This window comes from Micropterus salmoides, unplaced genomic scaffold, assembly GCF_014851395.1.
Source record: "Micropterus salmoides isolate LMB-PRFRI ecotype aquatic unplaced genomic scaffold, ASM1485139v1 Ms_hic_scaffold_12, whole genome shotgun sequence".
Lineage (NCBI taxonomy): Eukaryota > Metazoa > Chordata > Actinopteri > Centrarchiformes > Centrarchidae > Micropterus > Micropterus salmoides.
In genome coordinates this window covers 17438063-17460718 of record NW_024040263.1, presented here as the reverse complement: position 1 = coordinate 17460718, position 22656 = coordinate 17438063, and the positions used below count along the sequence as shown (strand labels likewise).

The 22656-nt window shown below is 42.0% G+C and overlaps 2 protein-coding genes across 2 annotated transcripts in view; both read left to right on the top strand.

Moving 5' to 3' along the window:
• The first annotated feature begins 321 nt into the window (after positions 1-321).
• On the top strand, positions 322-13809 carry cfap52 (cilia and flagella associated protein 52). The gene is made up of 14 exons (XM_038713787.1): positions 322-513; positions 867-1066; positions 1217-1353; positions 1855-1983; positions 2418-2517; positions 2758-2874; positions 3235-3335; positions 3551-3721; positions 4643-4791; positions 5032-5177; positions 5978-6129; positions 6902-7004; positions 11471-11582; positions 11990-13809. Exons 1-14 carry the CDS (start codon positions 474-476, stop codon positions 12169-12171), a joined length of 1839 nt encoding a protein of 612 aa, XP_038569715.1. The 5' UTR covers positions 322-473; the 3' UTR covers positions 12172-13809.
• A 136-nt stretch (positions 13810-13945) lies between these two features.
• usp43a (ubiquitin specific peptidase 43a) overlaps positions 13946-22656 on the top strand; it is a 146711-nt gene continuing 138000 nt past the window's right edge. Inside the window, exon 1 of the mRNA XM_038713771.1 lies at positions 13946-14988. Within this exon, the coding sequence (XP_038569699.1) occupies positions 14377-14988 (612 nt within the window). The 5' untranslated portion in view covers positions 13946-14376. The remainder of the gene's footprint in view (positions 14989-22656) is intronic.

Below are 22656 nucleotides of genomic sequence, written 5' to 3'. Positions count from 1 at the left end.
TTCTTTTTAGACCATTTGTATTTGTGAATGTAATATTTCCCATATAGGATAAAGAGGTTCAAAATATATAACCTAGTCTTTTACAAATCAATGTCAATCTAACCAAAATAATTTGGTACATAGACTAGAGTACAGGAGGGGAAGTGGCGAGGGTGTAGTTGTGTCTATTAACGTCACGTTTTTTACGTGCACCCCTTTTTATATACAATGTAGATGCTTTTAAGGTAAAAAAAATAAATAAATAAATAAAAAAATCCGACAACACGCGAAGGCAGCAATGACGTTCCACCGACTTTACCGGTTGCTAGGATACCGTTTGTTTGGTGTTACTAGTTGGAGAGCTATCAGACCAGATTGAGAAAATAGCCGTAGCTTTACCGTTAGTTTTTAAAGCAACATTTTAGGTCCTGTTGAAAGTAGGCATAGCTTAACACTTCACAAGAGAAAGAGATTATACATTTAGTTTTTCAGCCATGGCTCAACTTGAACTGGAAGCTGTAATTGGCTTCAACGGTGAGTTTTCCTGCAAACGTTAACTAATTTAGGCTAATTTGTGACAACAAATCAAACATCAAGGTAGGTAGCATGCCAATTTGTGCACAAAAAAGTGGGACTTTCTTTTCAGTTATTGTGTTTAATGCTTATAGGTTTGTGATATTTAAATGTCAAAGCTGCGTTTTTAAATGATCATAGCAGCACGATGAAGTGTTGTGTTGTTGTTCTTGGTTGGATTAACTAGCTAACGTTACCTGCCAAACTGGGAACTGTTGCAATGTCTGCTCATCCACTTTTCTTAAAACATGTTAGACCCCTCTTTTATACAGTTTTTGGGTTAGATATTATGTTAACACTTTTTTTTTCATCAGGTCATGTGATTTCTGGCCTGAGAGTCCATCCAGACAGAGAGCATCTGATTTATCCTCTGGGATCCACAGTCATTCTGAAGAGAATCAAAGATGGCAAGCAGGAGTTCCTGCATGGACACACAAACAATGTGTCCTGCATTTCTGTGTCCAGAAGTGGATTATATATTGCTTCTGGACAAATCAACTTCATGGGCTTTAAGGTAGCTGTAGTTCTGATTCATTATTCCTTATGTAACGTTAAGTTGCTGGTATGGCTGACTCAACTAAATCTCCAATTGCCTGTTTAAAACATATGATGTTACATATCACACATGTACACACAACATTTTGAAAAATACATATTTTTCTAGGCTACGATAATTATCTGGGACTATGCACAGCGAACAATCTATGCCCAGCTACTGCTCCACAAGGCAAAGGTAGAGGCACTGGCCTTCTCTCCCAACGACAAGTACCTGGTGTCCCTTGGGGGTCAGGATGATGGCAGGTAAACTGTGAATAACCCAAATGTGTCACAAAGGAATGAGTAATAGAGAAACACAATCAGTTGAAAAGCAGGATAGTAGTTTCGGAAAGTCATGATATACTCTGTACTATTTAAAAAATGTAAATATTACTTACCTGATATTAAAAACAAGATTTCAATGACAAGGTGTTAGAGTAAACACAGTACCTTTGCCATATTCAAACATATAATTTAATGAACCTGATATCCTCACAGTAAAGCATACACCGTTTTGCTGTGTGACTGAATGCTAATTGAGATGGGGCACATTATAACAGTATGTAACACTTGATAAATACAGTAATTTACTACAAATCAGTTCTTCAGTTAAGAAGAGAGAAAATGTCTCAGTAACTTAGTTGCCCATGCTCACACTTAACGATCCCTTCTTGGATTCAGAATGAAACAGTATCATGTAAATTCACTCAACTGTACATATTCTCTATTTGTTGACTATATTGGGTGTTTTCTATGTGTTTTCAGCATAGTGGTATGGAATATTGAGACCAAGCAGGCCATCTGTGGGAGCCCAGCTTCAGCTCACAGTGCCGGCCACTGCCTCGTGGTGCAGTACTCGAACACAAACGACAACATCTTTGTTTCTGCTGGGAGGTGAGTGAACGGTATCTTCTGGGATTCTGTGAACCAAGTGTCAGCCTTGTGCAACTCATAAACACAGATTTTACATAATTCAGAGGGTTTATCAACAAATTATATCTTTATCTTTATTATGGGGAACATCATTATGGGGTGTTGATGGTGCAGTGGATAAGACGCATGCCTTTGGTATGAGAGACCGGGTTAAATTCCCTACTGTGACATGTCCACCAATGTGTCCCTGAGCAAGACACTTAACCCCTAGTTGCCCCAGAGGTGTGTGACCTCTGGCATAAATAGCAATTGTAAGTCGATTTCGATAAAAGCGTCAGCTAAATGTAATGTAATGTATCATTGTTTCTCCCAAGCATACCTACATTCAAAATGTGTCTCTATCATCTCTTGTCAATGTGCAAAGTGTTTTAATATCGTTGGTCTTTTTTGGGCAGTGGAACATTGCGTGTCTGGGAGCTGGACCTCCCCAACAGAAAGATCAGGCCCACAGAGTGTCAGACAGGCAAGCTGAAGAGGATTGTGAAATCTATAGAGGTGCGAGGTCATGAACATCTTTTATTTACAACAGTTTGTTTACACTGCATATTTAACTAGTTTGCCATTTTGAGGTTCATCTGAGTTTTGCAATGGATGGATATTACCAAAAGTCAATAAATGATTAGTGTTGCAGTGGGAGATTTACAGCTGGTAATCTATTAACCTGACTAGAATTTGGGATATTAGACAGTTTTGCTCATGTTTTGCTCATGTTGGCTTGTTTAAATTATGACACAGATCCCAGAGGATGATCAGTTCTTTTTCTGTGGCACAACCAGTGGTGACATAATGAAAATCAACCTGAAGACAGGGCTTCTGAGTGACTGTGGTCCAGCTAAAGCAAAGTACAGCCTGGTAGGTCAGCACAGTGGAGTCATTACATTCCTAATATGGCTCTGTGAATGCTCACTCACATTCTACCTGATAGTCAGGTCTCTTGCTTCATATATTGAGCTGATTGAAATGCATCCTTCCTGAAATCAGTCTTCTTTGTGGGTATGTTCCTTTACTACTTGTATCCAGAGTCTTTTATTTATAATGTGTGGGAGTTCAGACAGCTCAGCAATTTTTGACAAAACTCACCAGGTGTTTCTAAATATATGGTTCAGCTAGTATCAAATAACTAGGAATGTGAAAAGTGATATGTTCTTGTGTACATAATAACTTTTTAGGACTATATCTAAAAACTCAGTGCTCATGCCTTTTTTTGTGCAGGGTGTCAATGTCTTAAGGATGCTTAAGTCTGGGAACCTGCTTGTAGGCTCTGGTTCTGGCACCTTCACTCTGTGTTCAAAGACTAACTTCAAAACTCTTAAGTAAGTTCTGCAACTGTATCATTTGAATCATCCCCATTACAAATACTTACATTTGCCTACTATTGTATGATGTGCAAGGCTCACAGCTTTTTTTCTCGATATGTTGTACATTATGATAAATATATAATAGTGTACAAATACAACGTTACTGGTTTTATTGTATGTTTATTAGAGTGCTCATTGTCAAATCCCCTTTTCCTCTTCTCCCACATTAGGGAGGTACAGCTTGAAAAGGGGGTGACCTCCATCGCTATAAGAGGAGAGGGTCAGCAGTTCTTTGTTGGGACAGAGGCTGCTCAAATGTACCGCTTCAGTTATGACAACTTCAAAGCTGAACTCATTTCCACCAGCCACAACAGTGCTGTCAAGGACGTAGCCATATGTTTGTAAGTGGACGACAGACAATTCAGGAAGAAAGAGTCAAAGTCATCAGTCACCCATGACAACATTTGCCATCATTTTTTTTTTATGGTTTGGATATGTGACCCACCAGAGGTAATAAAATGGCAAATGGCTTTTTTTTTTTTAAGTTTTTGAATTTGGCAATAAATATATTTCCTAAATTGACTGAAATGAAGAGAAATTAAACTCTGTCATGCTGTAAAATAATAATTTCTATCTGGGAGCTTGACAAGATGAAAGTATTTATGATGCACTGTCATGTTTATGACTAGTTAGTTGAGGTCATAAGAGCACCTTGCACAATGCCTATACAATTTCCAATTAGCAGCAAGGAAAACAAACATCAAACAGTGGTGGGCCAGCTGCCTGTTCAGATCTCAATGAAGATGTTGTCTGAGTCAACATTTTTACATCTGTCTCACAAAAACAACAGTGCATGCCCGATGTTTTCCCAAGCTTGATATGAGACTCACAAGCATGCAAAGGCACACCAGAAAGTGGTGCTTACCTTCACTTGGTGTTTTGGCCTACCTTACATATAGATAGGCTGAGCTGGTTCTGTATTTTTCTGACAACAGTAAGCCAGCAAGTTGCAAGTAGCTTAAACCCCATCTATCTTTTGTTATTGCATGACTTCAGTACCCTGTTGTGCTCACTAGAGGGTGACAAATGCTTGCCTCATCCATGTTGGTCCATTATGTTTAGAAAAACAGTATTGATTTTAGGTATATTGTACAAGCACCTGGGTAATATATTGAATCCAACTTCATCATATAAGTAATTATATGCATACTTGGTTAACATAAGGTTGTTATGCCTTTAACGTAATCAGCATTATTTTACAACAGATGGTTATATCCACATTCACTTCAGCTGTACATCTCTCTTTTTTGTTTTTCTACTAGTGGAACATCTGAATTATTTGCAACCTGCTCTGTGGAGGACATCAGGTTGTGGCACATAGACAAGCCCAAAGAGCTGCTGCGCATCACTGTACCCAATATGACCTGCAATTCCCTGGACTTCATGGTTGACGGACACAGCATCATCAGTGGTGGGAATCAGTGAGAGATATCTGCAGACAAGACGCTGGAGCTTATTGCTACAAAGAATATTCAGTTTTTGTTTCGTAGCGTGAGCCGTAGCTCACTTGTAACTTTAATTGTTCCTCAGTTACTTTAGCGCAGAAACATGTAACACTTTTTCCTAAATTACCAAACACATCTTTCACATACTGAATCAAAGTATTCTTCTTGATAACTGACTGTTAACATTTGATTTCACTGTCTTCTAGCATGGAATGATGGTAAGATTCGTGTGTTTGCGCCGGAGAGTGGCCGGCTCATGGTCGTCATTCACAACGCGCACAGAATGGGTGTGACAGCCATCGCTGGCACCAGGGACTGCAAGAGGATTGTTAGTGGTGGGGGAGAGGGGCAGGTCAGTGCAAATAACCTCAAAGTATGGTGTAATCTGATCAAATGAAAACACGAAGCAACACATTGAAATTCTCCACAAGCACTGAATTTGCAGTGCCCGCTAATTCCTCCAAGATGTCAGCAGTCATCTGCTAGCAGACACCATGTGTAGTGATTTGAATGAACAGTTGTTGCACAATTTTCTTGGATACTTTTTTTTCTTAATTAAGGAGCCATATGCTTAAAATGGAAAGATTATTCTCCATGGTTAATTTGTGAGTAAGCTAATCTTGTTAACATGGCTACCTATTTCATAACAAAACTTATGAAAGGAAAAGATTTCCTGCTCGAGAATTTTATGTGAGTGGCAGAGCAGCATGTCTAGACTTCTCTAAAGGAGCTGTTCATGCATTTCTGTTATTTATTGTGAAATTCCTCCTCAATGTGATGAACTGAAGGATGAACATGTTTATTTAAGTGAAGTCATTTTTTTATTAGAAAATCTGTGGGGAAATTTGCAAATGGTCACAGGATTTAATCCATTATACATTTATGATACATATCCAGACTGTATCACCCTTCAAATACATATTCACCATTTTATGTTTTTGAGCCCTGTGGCATACAGTATGATTGCAGTTTGACACATTTAGAAAGGTAAAAGGCATGCGGTTGAAGATCTTAGTATTGATTGACGCTAAATATTAATATTTGTATTCATAGTTGTGCAATTTGCATTACAAAATATTTAAATTCACTGTCATATCCTATGGAAAAGATATCTTGTGTGATGTTAAATGACCTTGGGTGCACCTGTCATAGGTGCGTGTTTGGGAGCTGCAGCCACGTGGCCATCGGCTGCTGGAGACCATGAAGGAGCACAAAGCCACTGTCAACTGTATCAAAATCAAGAGTGACGACAAAGAGTGTGTCACTGCCAGCTCTGACGGTGCCTGCATCATCTGGGACATAGTGTGAGTATCCCATCTGCATACACAAGCGTGTGTGTCTGAGCACAAGGCAAGAACAGCAACACACACATCTCACACATACAGTATGTACTTGTACTTGTATATTTAGTGCATAAAATACTCTTTTGACATTTGTTTTTAGTAGTAGTTTGTCATAGCCACCAGAGAGTTTTAGTGAGAGAGAAATGCAGAAGCAGTTCATCTGTGTCTGTCTGCTACAGTAGGAATAAAAAGAAATCCAGTGCATTCTTTATGAAGAAAGCTTAAAATCCTTTAATCTGTGGGCAGCTTCTGTGAGGAGAATAAAAACCTTTTAAAAACTCTGACGGTGGTCATGCTTTTTCACTGTTTATCCTCTTCAGTGAACAAGTCTGTGGATTAAAGGCTTCCAGGCTGTATTCATCAAGAGTAGTATGGACTGACTTTTGTTGCATGAATACTAACAAGCTGATGTTAAAAAGAATATCAGTCAGACAAGAGCTTTAATGATTCTAGATTGGCACACTGTCCAGCCAGACACACATTTCCACAGAGGAAGCTGTGCCGGTGTGTGTGTGTGCATGTTTAATTGGCATGTGAGTGCACAGTACATTTAAGCAGTTTTTTCCCCTAACTATCCAGATTGGCTTGTGTTTATTGTGTTTTCCTTTTTTAGCACATTAACCCACTCTGGGCAGTTCATGATGTGACAGCACTTTCATCACATGTGATTTTTCCACAACTCACCATTCTCTCTCCTCCTTTTTATTTTCAACTTCTGCATTTCCTCCTGCAGGCGGTTTGTGAGTCTTCAAATGGTGATTGCCAACACACTGTTCCGGACGGTGTGCTACCACCCAGAGGAATACCAGATCATTACCAGTGGCACTGACAGAAAGGTGAGTTTTGGGACTGTTAACAGAGCTGTGCAGCAGAATTGTAAGGCAATTCCAGTTTTTTTATTTGTATTTACTTTATTTATATCCCAACCAATATATCCCATCACTATGGTCTCAGAAATCTGCCCATGTATCTTTATCCTTAAGATTTGTTATGGTTGGTTTTATGCAATGGCATGTAAGAGTTGGTTAGCAAAGCGTTCCAGTCATGCCTCACAGGAAAAAACATGTAATGATTGTAATGATTGAAAATCCCTCAGGGTGCAAAGAGACAGCCACTCAACAGTCATAATCTAGATGTCTCATTATGCTGTTATTGTTATTATAATCTCCACTCAGTGTGCATGAGAGAAAACCCTGCCGCTCTGGTTAAGATCAGCCTAGAGGAGCACAGTGAAGACTTGCGCAATCACACACACTTGCATGCCCGTAGATTAGTTTGAAAAGCTTGTAATTTGTTTCTCAGCTCAGCATAATTAAGCCATTGTGTTGGCTGCTACTGTCACTGTGGCAAAAACACAGTTATTTTGATTAACTCACTCGCGCAACTTATTTACATAAGGTCAGAAGTTCACAGTGGCAGAATGAAATGCTTGTTTCCTTGATTGTGCACTTCATCCACGGCCCTTGATCCCGGCCACAAACCAGAACCCATATTGTCGCCTCCCCTGCATGCTGAGAGGTGAGGACAAGTTGTGCTGATTAACACAGGGCTGCGTGGATGTGCTGAGTGAGCGGGGAGAAAGAGAGAGAGAGAGAGAGAGAGTTAGCAAGAAGGAGGGATTCAGGGAAGGGGAGAGACAGGGGAGATAGAGGGGAGTGCTGTGGTGTTCGTGCCTTCCTGCGGATGTGCCTATGCCACCCAAGTGCCAGCCAGATCTACCATCTGCTCGTCCCAGGACACAGGCGCTCTGTCTAGGAGAACAAATACCAACGCTCCGCTCTCTCTCCTCTCCTTAATCCAACCGTTCATCACATCCCAGCACGCCTCTATGAGTAAATTCACAGAAAGTCAACCAAAAGAAGTGGGAGAAGGAGTGAAGAGAAAGAGACTGGCCAAGAGAAAAAAATAGAGGAGTGGGGGGTCAGGGAGAGGTTGTTTTAATGAGGTACTTTTAAAGGATGAAAAGCATTTTTTTGATGGTGCTTTTAGTAGAGACGATATGTTGCTGAATTTCTCCCCATTTTTGTGTTATTTTAGGAGGGCATGAATGAAAGTTGAAAGCAAGTTTATTGTACTGTTTCCAGTTAATGTTGTCATGTTTTTTGTTTATTTGTTTATTTGTTTGCTGTTGTGTTTGTGCTAAAGGGGGAATGTAGCCTTGATTGCTAACATAATTAAAATGTTAGATAGTACACTGGCAAGCACAAAATGAGCAACATATCCAGAGTTGAATATGTTAAACATTTTTGCGTCATTTTTGCTTTTTGTTGAGAGTATCTCAGTATATAGAGAGACAAGAAACACAGGGGGAGAGAGGGGAAGATGACTTGTGACAAGGGTTCATGCCTGGGAATGTTGAGATTACATGGTACAAGATCACAATCATTTTTCTTGACCCAATAACGTCCTTGAAAGACTCAAGGACAAGACAAGATGGCAAGAGTTTAATAAATTGGATAAGTTCTCTACAGTAAAAGGAGTGTGTGAGTGGTGGGCACATAGTATATGTACTGTACAATGAGTAATGTTAACAAAGAAAGCTGTCCTATAATACATTTTAATTTTGTATGGCTCATTTGGAATGCATATTTTTAAAGGATCCATTAACACAAGGACTTAATGTTGCTAATGTTTTCTGTAATATTGCCTGTAGCTGAGGCGACTATACTCTGGTTGTGAACTCAGGCCTTTCCTGGTAATAAGGTGAACAGTGCCGTTGGTAGGCCCGGTGTTTCAGACTCTCCCTTGCTCACCGCATGTAATTAATTTACTTGTGGCCTGTGTTGTGGCGGTAGGCCAGTTTCCCAGGCTGAGGTGGAGAGAACACAGATGGGCCAAGAAAACCCACACAGGTGGGAGTCTCTAATAAGCTGCTGAAATGAGACAAGGAAGGGGGGGAGAGGTCGTGACTGTGGCAGGGAGAAGAAGACGAAAGATGTCATGGGGAGAAGAAGGAGGAGTGTTACAATAACTTTGATCACACTGGGATATACAGAATATTGTACTGTACTGTATAAATATTATCTCTCATTAGTGGTATCTTTAGAGGTACTACTTTATTTGCTTTTTGTTGAAAAGGTGGTACTTTCATGTTGGTAAACACATTAGAAACCTCCACTGAATGGATTAGCATAATCTGTACATCTGAGAGCCTCAGGTCCTGATTTGATACTGAGTTTAATAAGGAAGGATTTCAGAAGTTTGTATTTAGTGTTTATAATGAACCCTTTTATCCTCTGGTTGTGGCTGTGTTTTTCTAAATTTCCTAAATTGTGGAAATATTAATGTCACCAAGCCTCTCCATCTGTCCTCTATGACTACTCTAAGCTGCTGCCATCAGGAATATGTTTATGTCGCCTGTATGTAAAACAAATGGAAGGAAGTTTGGTTTTATTCCAGAAGCCATTAGACTTGTGAACAGTCACAGTACAAAAAATTGTCAGTTTTCTTTGTGCATAGACCGATAAATGCTTTGGCACTTTGACCTAATCCTTGTATGTGTTCTAACATATGTCATATTTTATTTTTAGATTACTTTTTGATGTGTGTATAATAATTGTCTATGTGTACTTCTGTTCGCCCATTCGCTTGCCTTGAATCGCCCGTGCCAATCTACCAATACCCCCCCCCCCGGAATGTTCCGCTGGCTTGTAAGGACAGCTTATTGCTTTGAGAATCTGAAACTATAAATACGTTTTCTTTTGTTTTTTACTGAGCCTGTTGTTCCTCTTTCATTCCATAATAACCAACAGTATTTGATATGTCTGCATGAGATTGCGTTTCCCCTCCTGTAATGCATTATAGGCACGGCCTTGTGCAGACAAATGAAATCCTGTCTCAGAGGCTTTTCTTATAAATGTTGGGCTGTGCAGCTCCGTGTAACATATGAACTTTTCCTTTTACAAATAGCTGACCAGTGTGTATAATACTGTGTATGATTTTAATTTAGTTTAGTCCAATAGGACACTTCTGTTTTTCATTAGTGGCATTACAGTGAAGTTTTTCAGTAATTTGATATTTAGTTAGTTAAGTGCTTTAAACACTTGATTGACTTAGAAGTGCAATGTGTTTTACCAACTTTGAAATGGCCTCTGGACTTTTAAACTAGGGCCGAACAATTAATCATTCATCAATTAATCAACAATTAATCAAGAAAACATCTTTGTATGGTATAGATCCTTGCAAAAATCACACATTCATTTTGATATGTTTTTCAATGAAAATGAGAATAATGATGTAAAAATGATCATTTAAAAAATCATTCAGCCCTGAGGTCAATGCTAAGGTCTGCCACTAACTCTCCTATCAGAAACTCATTCACACAGGATGCCTCAGAAGACTGATTTGGTCATATAAATAACAAGAAAGGACCCTTGTTGGTGTCTAGTACTGTGATGATCTGCTGCCTGTGCTATAAATAACTTCAGCTAACAATTGCCTTTTGTGAGGCTTGATACTTTGACAGCTGTAAAGCTCCAGGGATGACTATATCTCATTTAGATCAGCAAACAAGGTTTCAATAGGTGTGTATATGAGAGGAAGTGGTAGGATGTAACTAAGTACACTACTTACTCAAGCACTGCAAATGTACTTTTTACTCCACTACATTTGTCTGACAGCTTTAATTAGTTACTTCTTCTCAGATTATTTCACACCCTTCCTGTCCAGTGAAAACTAATCTTCAAATGTGGTGATTTTGAATTAGATGTTTTTCTAATCAAGTGTTCTTGTTAGGGTTGAGAAAATTCTCCTACTTCTTAAGCTAAATAAAGGCTTAAAAAAAAAACTCGGACTAGCTGGTAAATGCATCGTCACAAAGCTGAAAACAGGGCTGAGCTACGTGGTTCTCATGGGTCAGTGAAGCTACAAACATATGATGATCTTACAGAATATAAATCATTGCTGTAGATTAAACTACCCAGTATATAAAGTATGTAAAATCAGCGCAACCTTAAACATATACAGCAGGAAAGTGCAACATACACATTAATATAGCAGGAATATTAATCCAGAAACATCAGATAAAATAGTAAAACACTACTTATCATTTCTGCATGATGAATAGTTTTACTTTGTACATTTTGCTTATAACACTGATTGATTTTTTTCCTCCTTGTTATCAAGGATAAAGAGACTGCACAATATTTGTGTACTGTAGAGGCACACATAACATATGTTTGCATCTCCTTCCCTCTTGGACACTGAGTCCTCCGTGAACTATGCTAGTGACGAACAAATATGTGTTACGTACGACACATGCAACTGCAATTTCAGGGTTTCTGTGTGTTAATGTCCTACTCAGGTCTCCTACTGGGATGTGTTTGATGGTTCTACCATCAGAGAACTGGAGGGCTCGCTGTCTGGGGCCATCAATGGCATGCACATCTCCCAGGATGGCAAACACTTTGTCACAGGTACGGCCCTTTACTCATCTGCTGCTCGTTATATTGTTGATGTACACCTTTTAGAGATCATTACTGTTGATATAATTCAACCAAAAACAAATTACAAATCAAAATTTACAAAAATCTCTTGGGTACATGAGCACTCAGTATATGGATAGTTATTGTAGCACATCCCTCCAAAAGATGGTCTGACACTTGAACTGTTATCATTTTACACTTTCCCCAATCACTGCTGATTATGCTCATTTTCGGATCAAAGGATGCTTGGTTTCTTTGTGAATAATGTTTCAGTTAGTGCCCATTATTTGTATTTTTTTGTTCAGAACCTGTGTTTTCACCTCTGTGGACACTACATCGCATGCTCTTACTCAAACTGCTCGCATGTTATTGATATATATCTGACCTTTTCACGACAGGTGGAGATGACAAGCTGGTGAAGGTGTGGGACTACATGGAAGGGGCAGTAACCCACATAGGGATAGCTCATGGTGGCAGTATTACCAGCATCAAGATCTGCTCCAACAACAAGACCCTAGTCAGCACCAGCGCAGATGGAGCCATTCTCCGATGGAGGTTCCCCCACCCTCCTTCCTCTTAATGTGACATGTGGAGTCCTGGACACTAGAACCAACAGACAAGTTTAACTCAGTAACGCCACACACGTGCTCAATTACATCCAACATTATCCCGTAATCTTTCCACTTAGCAAATGTTCTTGTGAGAATTAAACAATCTTAACATTGGTATTGCAGAATGGATTTACACTCTGACCAAAGGATATACTGTAAATGTGTTTTGATTAAGCATCAATGGCTATATGAGGTCGTTTCCTTTTAGCAGTGCAGTCTCTTAAGTGGTAGTTCCCCACAGGAGCTGATTATAGGTGGGAATTCACAGGGCGACACTTTACTTGAATTTAAAATTACACTTCAAGGCACAAGAATGTATTCTTCACATCAAAGTGTCTGTGTTATGCTTCTTTAGACATTTTTAGAACAACAGAATTAATGCTGTACTTTCTCAGTGCAGATGAAACCAGAATATATAAAAACAAGGCTACATTATACAGCAGATTAAATGTACTATGATTCTTCTGTGTGCTACTGTAGAGAGGAGGAGGCCCAGTTTCTTAGCCGCTTAAGCACATGGCTGCTGTCAGCTAATCTATCAACAGCGAGTCCCTAAAGGATTCTTGTTAAAGAGGGAGGCAACATACAACACAAAGCCTCTCTGACTCTGTCTCTGATCTGAACCCTTTTCTCCTCACTATTGTTCAAAATGGCTCATCTAAATAATTAATAACTCACCCCTGCTTCCCTTCCCAAAAAATAAAATAAAATGGCAAACCTGCAGTATGAACCACATCAGCAAAAACATCCCATGATCAATAAAAAAGATTGTTCTTTGCCCTTCTCTACTCTGTTATGAACAAAGGACAAATTGTGGGTCATTTTCATAATGAAGAAACACAAGAAGTCCCATTTTGACAGACTTTGTCTGTGTGGATGTTTCCTAACAATGCAGGAGTAAGAGCATTTGGGAGATTATGGAAATATTGGATGGGACTATCTATTTCAATAAATCAGCACATCTGGCCCACTAAATCCAATCTTTAGTACTGATGAGCTGTGAAATTAAGCTTCACGATGATTAGAATCTGAATATAGCACTAAAGATGCTGGATCTGGAAAACCAGAACTGCACATAGCTCGTCTGGCCGAATAGTTCACTAACATCAATTTTACTTACATTGTGGGGCTTCCAGGGGGTAGTAGCAGCAGCAGCATTCATGTGTGTGAAGAGGGTAGCCAGGCTATTTATAGGATACTGGACATGTGTCTGTAAACGTTGCCATGTTATAGACAAGGTATTTCAATAGCAGGTGATGTGACGGTACATCTCAAGTACAGCAGCGCTATTCTGTATTTAAGAAGTCCATACTCTTACTATGGAGTGATGATATGCACCACTAAAAGGCACCTAGTAGCTGATTTGTCTTCATTTTTACATTTTTAGGATTGGGGTTGGAAATAGATTAAGTGTGAAGTTTTACATGTATGCTCCTAGTGGGATCATCCAACAAATGCCGGTGATGTTTTCTTTGACACCCTATGAAGACGTTAAATCAGGTGAGGTTGTAATTGATCCTACAGGGGGCAGTTCAAGGCTACAGTGCGTGACACCTGTTAAAGACAACTTCCTTGTTCCTTGCCTAATAAACAAGCCCTTTTAAGTATGTTAATTGTGTGAAACTTCATGAAATGAGTGTCCCTGTTCATTGTGTCAACCTTTCTATTGTGATAAAGTACAAGCAATCTAATCCAGGTTAATTAAATTCATGTCTAAGGGGCGGGCGTTAGACGGAATCCTCCAAATAGAAAAGTTGTTCATTATAATGTGGCCCCATAGACAGGAGAGGAGATGAGAGGAGAGGGAGGGTGGAATAGCGGTGAGAGAGTGAAAGACCGCCAGCGCAAGATCCAGCGCCGTCCAGAGCCGTCGACGAGGAAGTGTAATTGACCTGCGATGTGGAGGAAGGAAAGCAGCTCATCTCTGTAGGTCCAGGAGACAGCGTTACCCATCAGAGTGCGCGGACTGGTGACCACAGCGTACTGGGAACTGTCGGGATGTCAAGGGAATAATATAAGTAATCATGTGCCTTATTGGTACCAAGTCGGTGCCACCTCAGTGGTAAGGTTTGTAGAGAAAAGGGAAGCGAAGGAGGAGGGGTATACAGCCTGGCAGACAGGTGCGATTCTGCAGCCTGTTTCATTTTCTCTCCGTCCTATTAAGTAATAGAGCCATGGATACCCGCAAGGAAAACAAGGTAAGGAAACCCATGAAACCGAAAACGACGAAGCGAAAAGAGAATAAATACAAAACCGGGAGGTTTGCCAGGAGGAAGTCGGTGCGATCTTTTGGGAATTTCATGGGAAGGATCCTTAAAACTTTGGGCACTTTGGCGCACTTTGGCGACGTTGAACCGCCGGACGCTGAGGACGACGACGGCGGCTTCGGGCGAAGCGCTTCTGGGGGTTTCAAAGACGACTCGTCGCAGATCTCCAGGGAGGGCACCGTGAAGAAGAGCAACACGGTTTCCTCCACTCACGGCTCGGTGAAAGACAGGCTGTCGTGGTGCTACGGCGACAAAACCCCCGGGGTGCTGGGACTGAAGAACCACGGCAACACCTGTTTCATGAACGCCGTGGTTCAGTGCCTCAGCAACACGGACCTGCTGGCCGAATACCTCGGGCTGGAGCAGTACAAGTCGGATATAAGCCACCGGAGGGTGAACGGGGAGGTGAGAGGCGAAGAGAGGCAGACCGCCAGGGGAGAAGTGACCGAGCAACTGGCGTCGCTGGTTAGAGCGCTGTGGACGCTGGAATACACGCCGCAGCTGTCTGTGGACTTCAAGGTGAGGACAGAGAGGGCATCTGGATGTTTGTCTATCAGGCTGCTGCTTATGTCACTGGTTTGTTGTGTTGTTTAGTTGTGTGTCCTCATTTACCTCAGTGGAAAGTACTGTTTTGGACACAGCATACTTTCCTGCCAGGCCTGGTGATTAGAAATTAGGCTAGGCTACTATAAAGAGAGAGAGAGATGTCAATGAACAAATATCGTTTTCTTGTGTGTTTTGTTAAATATTACATGGATATTTTTTGCAATTTATTCAGCAAGCTGGATAATAGCATGGCTATATTTCCATTAACAAGGCAAGCATGGGCCCCAGACCCCCAGGGGCCCTAAAGTCCCCAGGTTAAACCATGTGTCAGTAGGTTTGTGATTATGTGATTAACTGCACATTTGTCTGGGAACATACTTAAGCACAATGCAACACAAAACATGGGCCTTAGGGCATTTTAAATTAAATTACCACGAAACTAACACACTACAAACATGTGAACAGGTAGCAATCCAGCACAGGAGCACTGGTGGGTTTCTGGGTCTCAAGGCAAAATATAATTACGTTGCCTTGAGTTGTCTGCTGTGTGTGCTGCACTCAGCGTGTACTTGGAGAGGACAGTGTACATACTCGTTGGACAGAAAAAGGGAGAAAGAGGGGGGTCGATAGGGGCTCAACAGGAAATCTGTGCCCCGGGACCCCCTGTGAGCTACTCCAGAAATGGATAAGGGACGTCATTATCTTCAGGCTAGATTACTTGTTCATATTCTTCCCATGGAATCTCTTCAGTTACTAGCCACACAGTTTATTTACCTCAGCACACAGTCATAATAGCTTTAGTGTAACTTGTGTGTCCTGTGCCTCTACTCAAGAGCAAGGCTACCAGCACAGCGTGAAGCAGAGTGTGTCATGAGGATTTTGTGGGATTTGTAAGTGGTAGTTCCCAACTATCTCAGTCTTGGCAAAACAAATATTTGAATGAACACGTCAGGTGAGCACTTGATTGAATTAGGTTCAAGGGTCAACCTGCACGTCCCATTTCCGCAAATAAAGGCGCACAGGATACGTTCTAATGTTTCATGGGGAGGAGGCAAACATTAGCTATGTGAAGCAGTAAGAACAATAAAAAAAACCCTCACCACTTCGCCTCACAGTTCTATTGTTTGTTGAACTAGTGGTAGTTTCAGGTATGTGTGTAGTGTTACTGATTACATGCAGGCTGCAGTGTCTTCACTTGACTCACCTGCTCTACAAGCACTTCAGGTGGTTTGTCTGCATTCCCCAACTGTCAAGTGGAGTGTGTGGGAATTGAGCATTCCTGTCTTATTAACACTGTTAAATGCATGTAATAGAAGTGCATGGACTACATTACAGTTGCAACATTATCTGTCAAAATGTAAGTATATCAAATCAACAAGTGGCAGCACACTTAAACACAGAAGTCTTCTTTCTCTCTTGCAGTCACTCATGGCTGTTGTGAGAGCCAGGGGTGCAGGGCCCCCAGCCTTCCCTCTGGGCTTTTTGGATGACAGTCAACTAGTAGGCTCACTGAGTAGTAACTGCTCTGTTGCATCAACAGCCTGGGGGATGTTGTAGGGCAGTGGGTATGCAGTATGTACACAAAAAAAACACACACACACAATCGCACATTGCACGGTACACACAGTGGGATATTCATGACAGTGACTTTGGACAAAGCTTTCTTCAACCACAACCATGAGTTAGTAATAAATGAATAGAGAGTGCAATCTAGTCCAAAGCTGTAAGGAAAAGTTACTGATTAATACAGAATAAGAGCTTTCATCTGGGGAAAAACCCCCCAACAAGGAGTCATGGTGTTATGGATCATTAATGCTGAGCACCTGCATAAATGAAAAATTTAAAGAGCAGATTTTAAACTCTTGTCACATGCAGCTTCACTATCTTGACTCTGTGCAGACAAATAAAAGGACTGCGTGCCTCACCTGTGGTGTAAGTTGTATACTTTTATTTATAAACACTGAGAACCAAACCTGCTCAGCCTGGGTGTCCTGCGTTTGGTTCCTAAGCTCTTGTTTTTCTGTGTCTGTGCTTGGCTAACGTAACAGAACAATCTGACCAGCAGACACCAACTCGGATAAACTTTATGATGTAGTCACAGATCTTATCACTTTAAGGTTATGTGGAGGACAGTCAGAGACTTTCATAGAGAAGCACATAAAGTTGTGTTCTCAAAGCCTTGGCTGAAGGATTCAGTACCTTAGTGGGCTACAGACTTTCTTTCAGACTTTGCACCCCTGCATTTCAGCTGGCATTCCAGTCTGCTAGCAGTAAGTCTCCAGTCCAGCCTGCTAGCATCTGGTCCGCTAGCTTTCAGTCTGCACCTCAGTCTGCTCTTCAGCCTGATGACCTATCAGCAAGCTTCATGCATGCTAGCCACCAGCCTTCATCCTGCCCTGCTAGCCACAAGAGTCCCCTGGCTCCCGTGGAGGCCACAAGAGTAGACGAGGACGTCATGGCTCCCAACACCATTGGCAATCTAAGTCTCTCATCACCCCCAGAGCCTCTACTGCCCTGCTCCTCATCTACGCCACTGCCTAGTTTCTTCTCCATGCCGCTGTCCTGTCTCCTGGTCACCCTCCGGACTTGCTCTGTCCTTCAGTCTTGCCTCCTGGTTGCCCACTGGACCTGCTCAGCCCTTCGGTCTTGCTTCCTGGTCGCCCTTCAGATCTACTCAGCCCATCAGTCCTGCTTTCTGGTTGCCCTCCGGACCTGCTCCGCCTATCTGTTCTGCCCCCAAGCCATCCGCCTGAGGACTCCTGCTGTGCCCCTGTCCAGCCCTCTGGCTGTCTGCCAGAGAGCACAAGCTCCTCTCTTCAGCTCCTGCGGACACTATCAGATATCAGTGACTGGAATGGCCACCTGCTGGAAGGAAATACTGAGTTTTAGCTCTTGAACGTAATGTGTGAATGTGCCGTCCTATGTTTAAATAGAGGCATTCGCTCTTTCCTCTTTTTTTCCTTTATTACCTCTCATCATACTTGGCTGCAATAAAAACAAAGCGTGTCCTTCACTCCCTTTTTCTTTCTCGCCTCGCCCCATCGCATCGACACAGTGATTTGTGTCTGTCTGCTCATCCCAGGGGGAGGCAGGAGAGAGGATGTTTACTGTAGCAAGTGCATTCAGCCTGGAAAGGGAGGATGCCCCCCTGCTGAGACGCCTCCAATGGCGTGCACTCAGAAAGAGAGAGAAAGTGAAAGTGGGAGGGAGAGACATTGCTGGTAAACAAAACTATTGGCCTTCTGTGATCCTCACAAGACCCCCCTTAATCTACAATTGGAAAAAAAGGGACAGACAACTTTGACAACTGATTATTACCACATCTCTCCACATTTAAAGAAAGGCACTGGCCTGCAAAGAAGTGGAACAAAGAAACTTTGCTGTGAGATAAGGGTTCTTGCAGTACTTTTTCTACCTTCTTTTGCTTTGGGATTGGTATTAGGAATGAGTAGGAGTAATGACTTGTCAGTAGAAGTCACAATGTTTCAACTCAAGATTCCGGAATGACCTCAGTGTTGTAGCAGGGAATTCAGTCAGCATTTAAATGTTGGATGCGTTTTCTCAAAAATGTTTGACTGAAAACAAGTTTTGTTTTGCTTTCTTGGCCTTTTGAAAAAACAAAATGCAGAATATGTCTGTTATATTCTGCTGCATCCAAACATTCAAAATAAAATAAAAGACAATGTCCGTATTTGACCCAATATCACAGTAAAGTTTTAATTATGTGAATCACTAGACTGGTTTTAATAAGTCATGCTTATGGTTGTGGTTTGATTAAAAAGTGAGGTACTTATTCCTCACTGGAAAGTGAAAGGATGAGAAAGGAGAAGGTTCTCCTGCGGATCATTGTTAGATTAAGACAGGGGAATATTCACCGTGTCTTCTGTGGGCACTTATACACAGTGTAGAGGGTAGCTGAGGGTTAGGGGTTAGGGTTAACTCAGCACTTACCTCATTTGTAAAATGGCTCACCTGCACGCCCTCATTAGATCCTTATGTGTCCTACACAATGAGTTTGACTGATATGAAATGTGTTACCAAATGCAGCTATGCTTCTAAATGACAGTGATCAGCCGAATGGAGGTGCTGTATTTAAAGGTCATGTCCAACTTTGACATAACTGCTTTGCTACACATTTGATGTTGATGAAATCTGGAAGGATGAAGTGTCCTTTGATTTGCTGGCCTAAAAAGTTGTCTACATCAATTTAACTTGATGACCACTTTTACCACTTTACACTCCTAACCTAAAGGATTTAACAACACAGTAACTACTTTTAGCAGTTGGAGCGAGGAGCCCGGATCCATCTTCTTACGCTTGACAGGATGCAGCTCCGTGAGGCCAGTGGAACTCAGCCGGGAAGATGAAGTCCCGTGTTTTAAGTAGTCTTGTTTGTTCCGGGAGTGCAGGCAGTGTGTGACAGTGAGGCAGGCCAACGAGACTGATGGTTTGTTTGTCTTTTCTTGTCTCTGCTCTCCTTCAAGGACCACTCTCATCCTCACTCTCAGTGCTGAAGACGTATACACTGTTTATAGAAAGACACCCACACATTGCTGTGGGGACACGCACCACCTGGACTCTGCCTCTCATTCTAGTTTGATTGCGGCAGTTTGTCAGTGAAGCAGATGGGGGACTATTTTGTGGAGATTTTTAGCAGTGTAAACAGGCTAGAAGATTTTGTTTTTTGTTTTCAAGCTCTACAATAGATATTATAACAGCGTATTTTACAGTATATTTGGCCACAGACATGCAGTAGGGTCTATGTCTCAGCTGTTGAAGTGAGCGGCGAAGTAGTCATGCTTCAAACGCTTCATCTCACACTTATAAAACACAAGCTAGACCACTTAAAAGTACTGTTACAGAGCCACCATATGCTGTTTGGAAGCAGCATGCATTCCCATGACTCAGTGAGCCACACTCCATTATGTCTACACCGCTGTGACAAAAGGGTGATAAAGAAACACAAGAAGTATGTCTGCGCTGTGTCTGTGAAAGCACAACAATATGAGACCATTTTCCACAAGTTTATTATGCCTCCCATGATTTATGTACCAAGCCTGAATGACACAATGTAAGAAGCCATGGGAATAAATCAATCGAATTCTGGGATTTGACACTGAATCATCGAAGAGAGCCTGGGATGACTTACATTTACATTTATTCATTTAGCTGACGCTTTTATCCAAAGCGACTTACAATTGCTATACATGTCAGAGGTTGCACGCCTCTGGAGCAACTAGGGGTTAAGTGTCTTGCTCAGGGTCACAGTATTGAACCCGGGTCTCTCACATCAAAGGCATGTGTCTTATCCATTGCCCCATCACCACCCGACTTTCCTACTTTTATTTCAGTGATAGGAAGCACATGGAAATGGTATGCAAGCTCTCGGCAGCGTGACAGACACAGCTTCCTAGACTCTCAGTCGTGCACACAGTAGCGTATTAACAGCCTCAACTGTGAGTATCAATTTCTCAGTTTCAGCAGAGCCCAGGGAGCCTTCTCTGGACTGTGAACCATTCAGAGGCGATTATTTCCATCGCATCTCATCCCTTCTTATTTCTTACTGATCGCCTGTAAATCCCACGCCGGCGACATCTGCAGACACGCAGGCTTTGTTCAATTTTGACTCGCTGGAACCTTTTTATTGAAGAGTTTCCAAGCCTCTCAGCGTTGCAGAGAAAATAAAGGTCTGATTCCAAGACATAGCACTTAGATATGTCATCAAAAATACCTGCCTAGTTCTCCATTGTTCTGGAGGTGAATCCACTGTGGCCCAGGGTAAAACATGAAGTAGCAGATTTGGAAGGAGGACAGCAGGAGGAGGAGGCAGGGAAGGACTGGTTCTAACACTACTAAGAGAGGCTCGTCTGTGTGTGTATGTGTGTGTTTTCTAGGGGTAAGCTGGGCTGGCTGGAGCTCAGCTGGGACTGATTAGTGGAGGGAATGGTTCTTGCATGATAGAGGGGAAAGAAAAAGACAAAATAGAGAGGAAAAGAAAGAGGACCGTGAGGGTGTGTGTGTGTGATACTGGAAAAGGATAGATGAAACACAGCGTGAGGGGAGGGAGAGAGGAATAAGTGGAGGTTGTAAGTGATGACTGCTCTGCGTCCGGTCTGTTCTGACAGCAAAGGTGAGCCGGCAACACCAGGCTGTTGAAAAATGAAATGGCAAATGGAGCTGCTAGTAATGACAGATTCTATCCAGCCTCATTCCAGCCACACCTGGGGGGGGGGGTGGGTAGAGTGTGGAAAAGAGTGTGCAGTTCCTCTTAAGGTCATCATACCCTGTCATAATTTGTCAGTATCATTTTCTGTCACGGAGATATCCATCCCGGCCTGTTTGGCAGGCTGGACAACGATGAGGTGAGGTGGTGTAAATGTTTTTTTTAGGGAAAGAGAGAGGGAGAGAGGAGGGACATTTGCTTGATGTATGGTTGTAGTAAATTCCTGGTCTGTCAGCACTCGGATCAGTCATTGTTTACAGAGTAGGAGGATGGATGTGGCGAGGGCGTGAGGGGGTAACGGTGTGAGGTGAAGCAAAGGTAGCAAGACAGGACTCTAAAATAGACATCTGGGTGTCGAAGCAGGGGATGTTGCAAGATTGCAGTAAATAGCCCTATATTATGGAAAAATAGAGACTATGCAGTTTTGTTCTACATGCTCTGATATACTGAGAAAAACTGAACAAAATCAATAAATGAAATGAAGCTTACATCAAGCTACAACACATTAAGAGAAATGCTGCCAGAATCCACCACATCGGGTCAGGCCTAGTCAGGTGTGGGTTGAGAATCTGATCCTTGTCTCTTGGCTAATCAATAGTTCTTTCAAAAAGTTGACTCTTACACCCACCTTTGTCCTCTCCTTGACTGGCTCTGACGCGTTTGCTCAACAAACACTTAAGATCCCACCAGAGCTGAGCCCAGGTCAGCTTCCAACACTGCAAGTGTTTGCAGAGGAACTCGACATTTCAACTAATCTGCAATTGTTTTCTTTGTCTTTGTCCTCGCCATCTTATTCGTTTTGTTCTTCCTTTCATTTCTCCCCTTACAAGAATTCAATTAAACAAGACTTAAAGCTTGGGAATACAACTTTGCCAAATCTTTTAAAGTGCTTTTGAGGCTGTGTGGCACATTTAACCAGAGACACTCTGAGAGACACCACTGTGAACAGATACCAAATAGATGAACAAAATTCCCATCACCAGCTTTGGCGCACACACACACACACACACACAGAGAGTAGGCAGCAGAGATGAGGCCAGTGGAGAAGTCATCCCCTCATCTTAATGAAGTCGTAACCTCTTGATGCCATCAGGTTTCTGTGCCCAGACTCACTGTAACCTTGGAAACTGCCCGTCTTTCTCTTTGCCTTAGTGTTTTTGTCCCCTCGTATTTTGTTGGTAACTTTGAAAAACTGTGCTGCCTCCGTTTTCTCACTTTTCATCTCTGGGCCAGCTGCAACTGTGCCGTCCTTTTGATAGGGAGACAACAAAACATTCGCAGGTCTGTTGAAGCTCTGCCAGCATCCTTCCCTCACTCCTCTCCTCCCTTGCATCACTGCTCCCTCTCTCCATCTGTCCCTCATCCCTCCATCCCCTGTCAGGGCTTCCTCATAGTGATGAAGCTCATTAGCGGGCTAT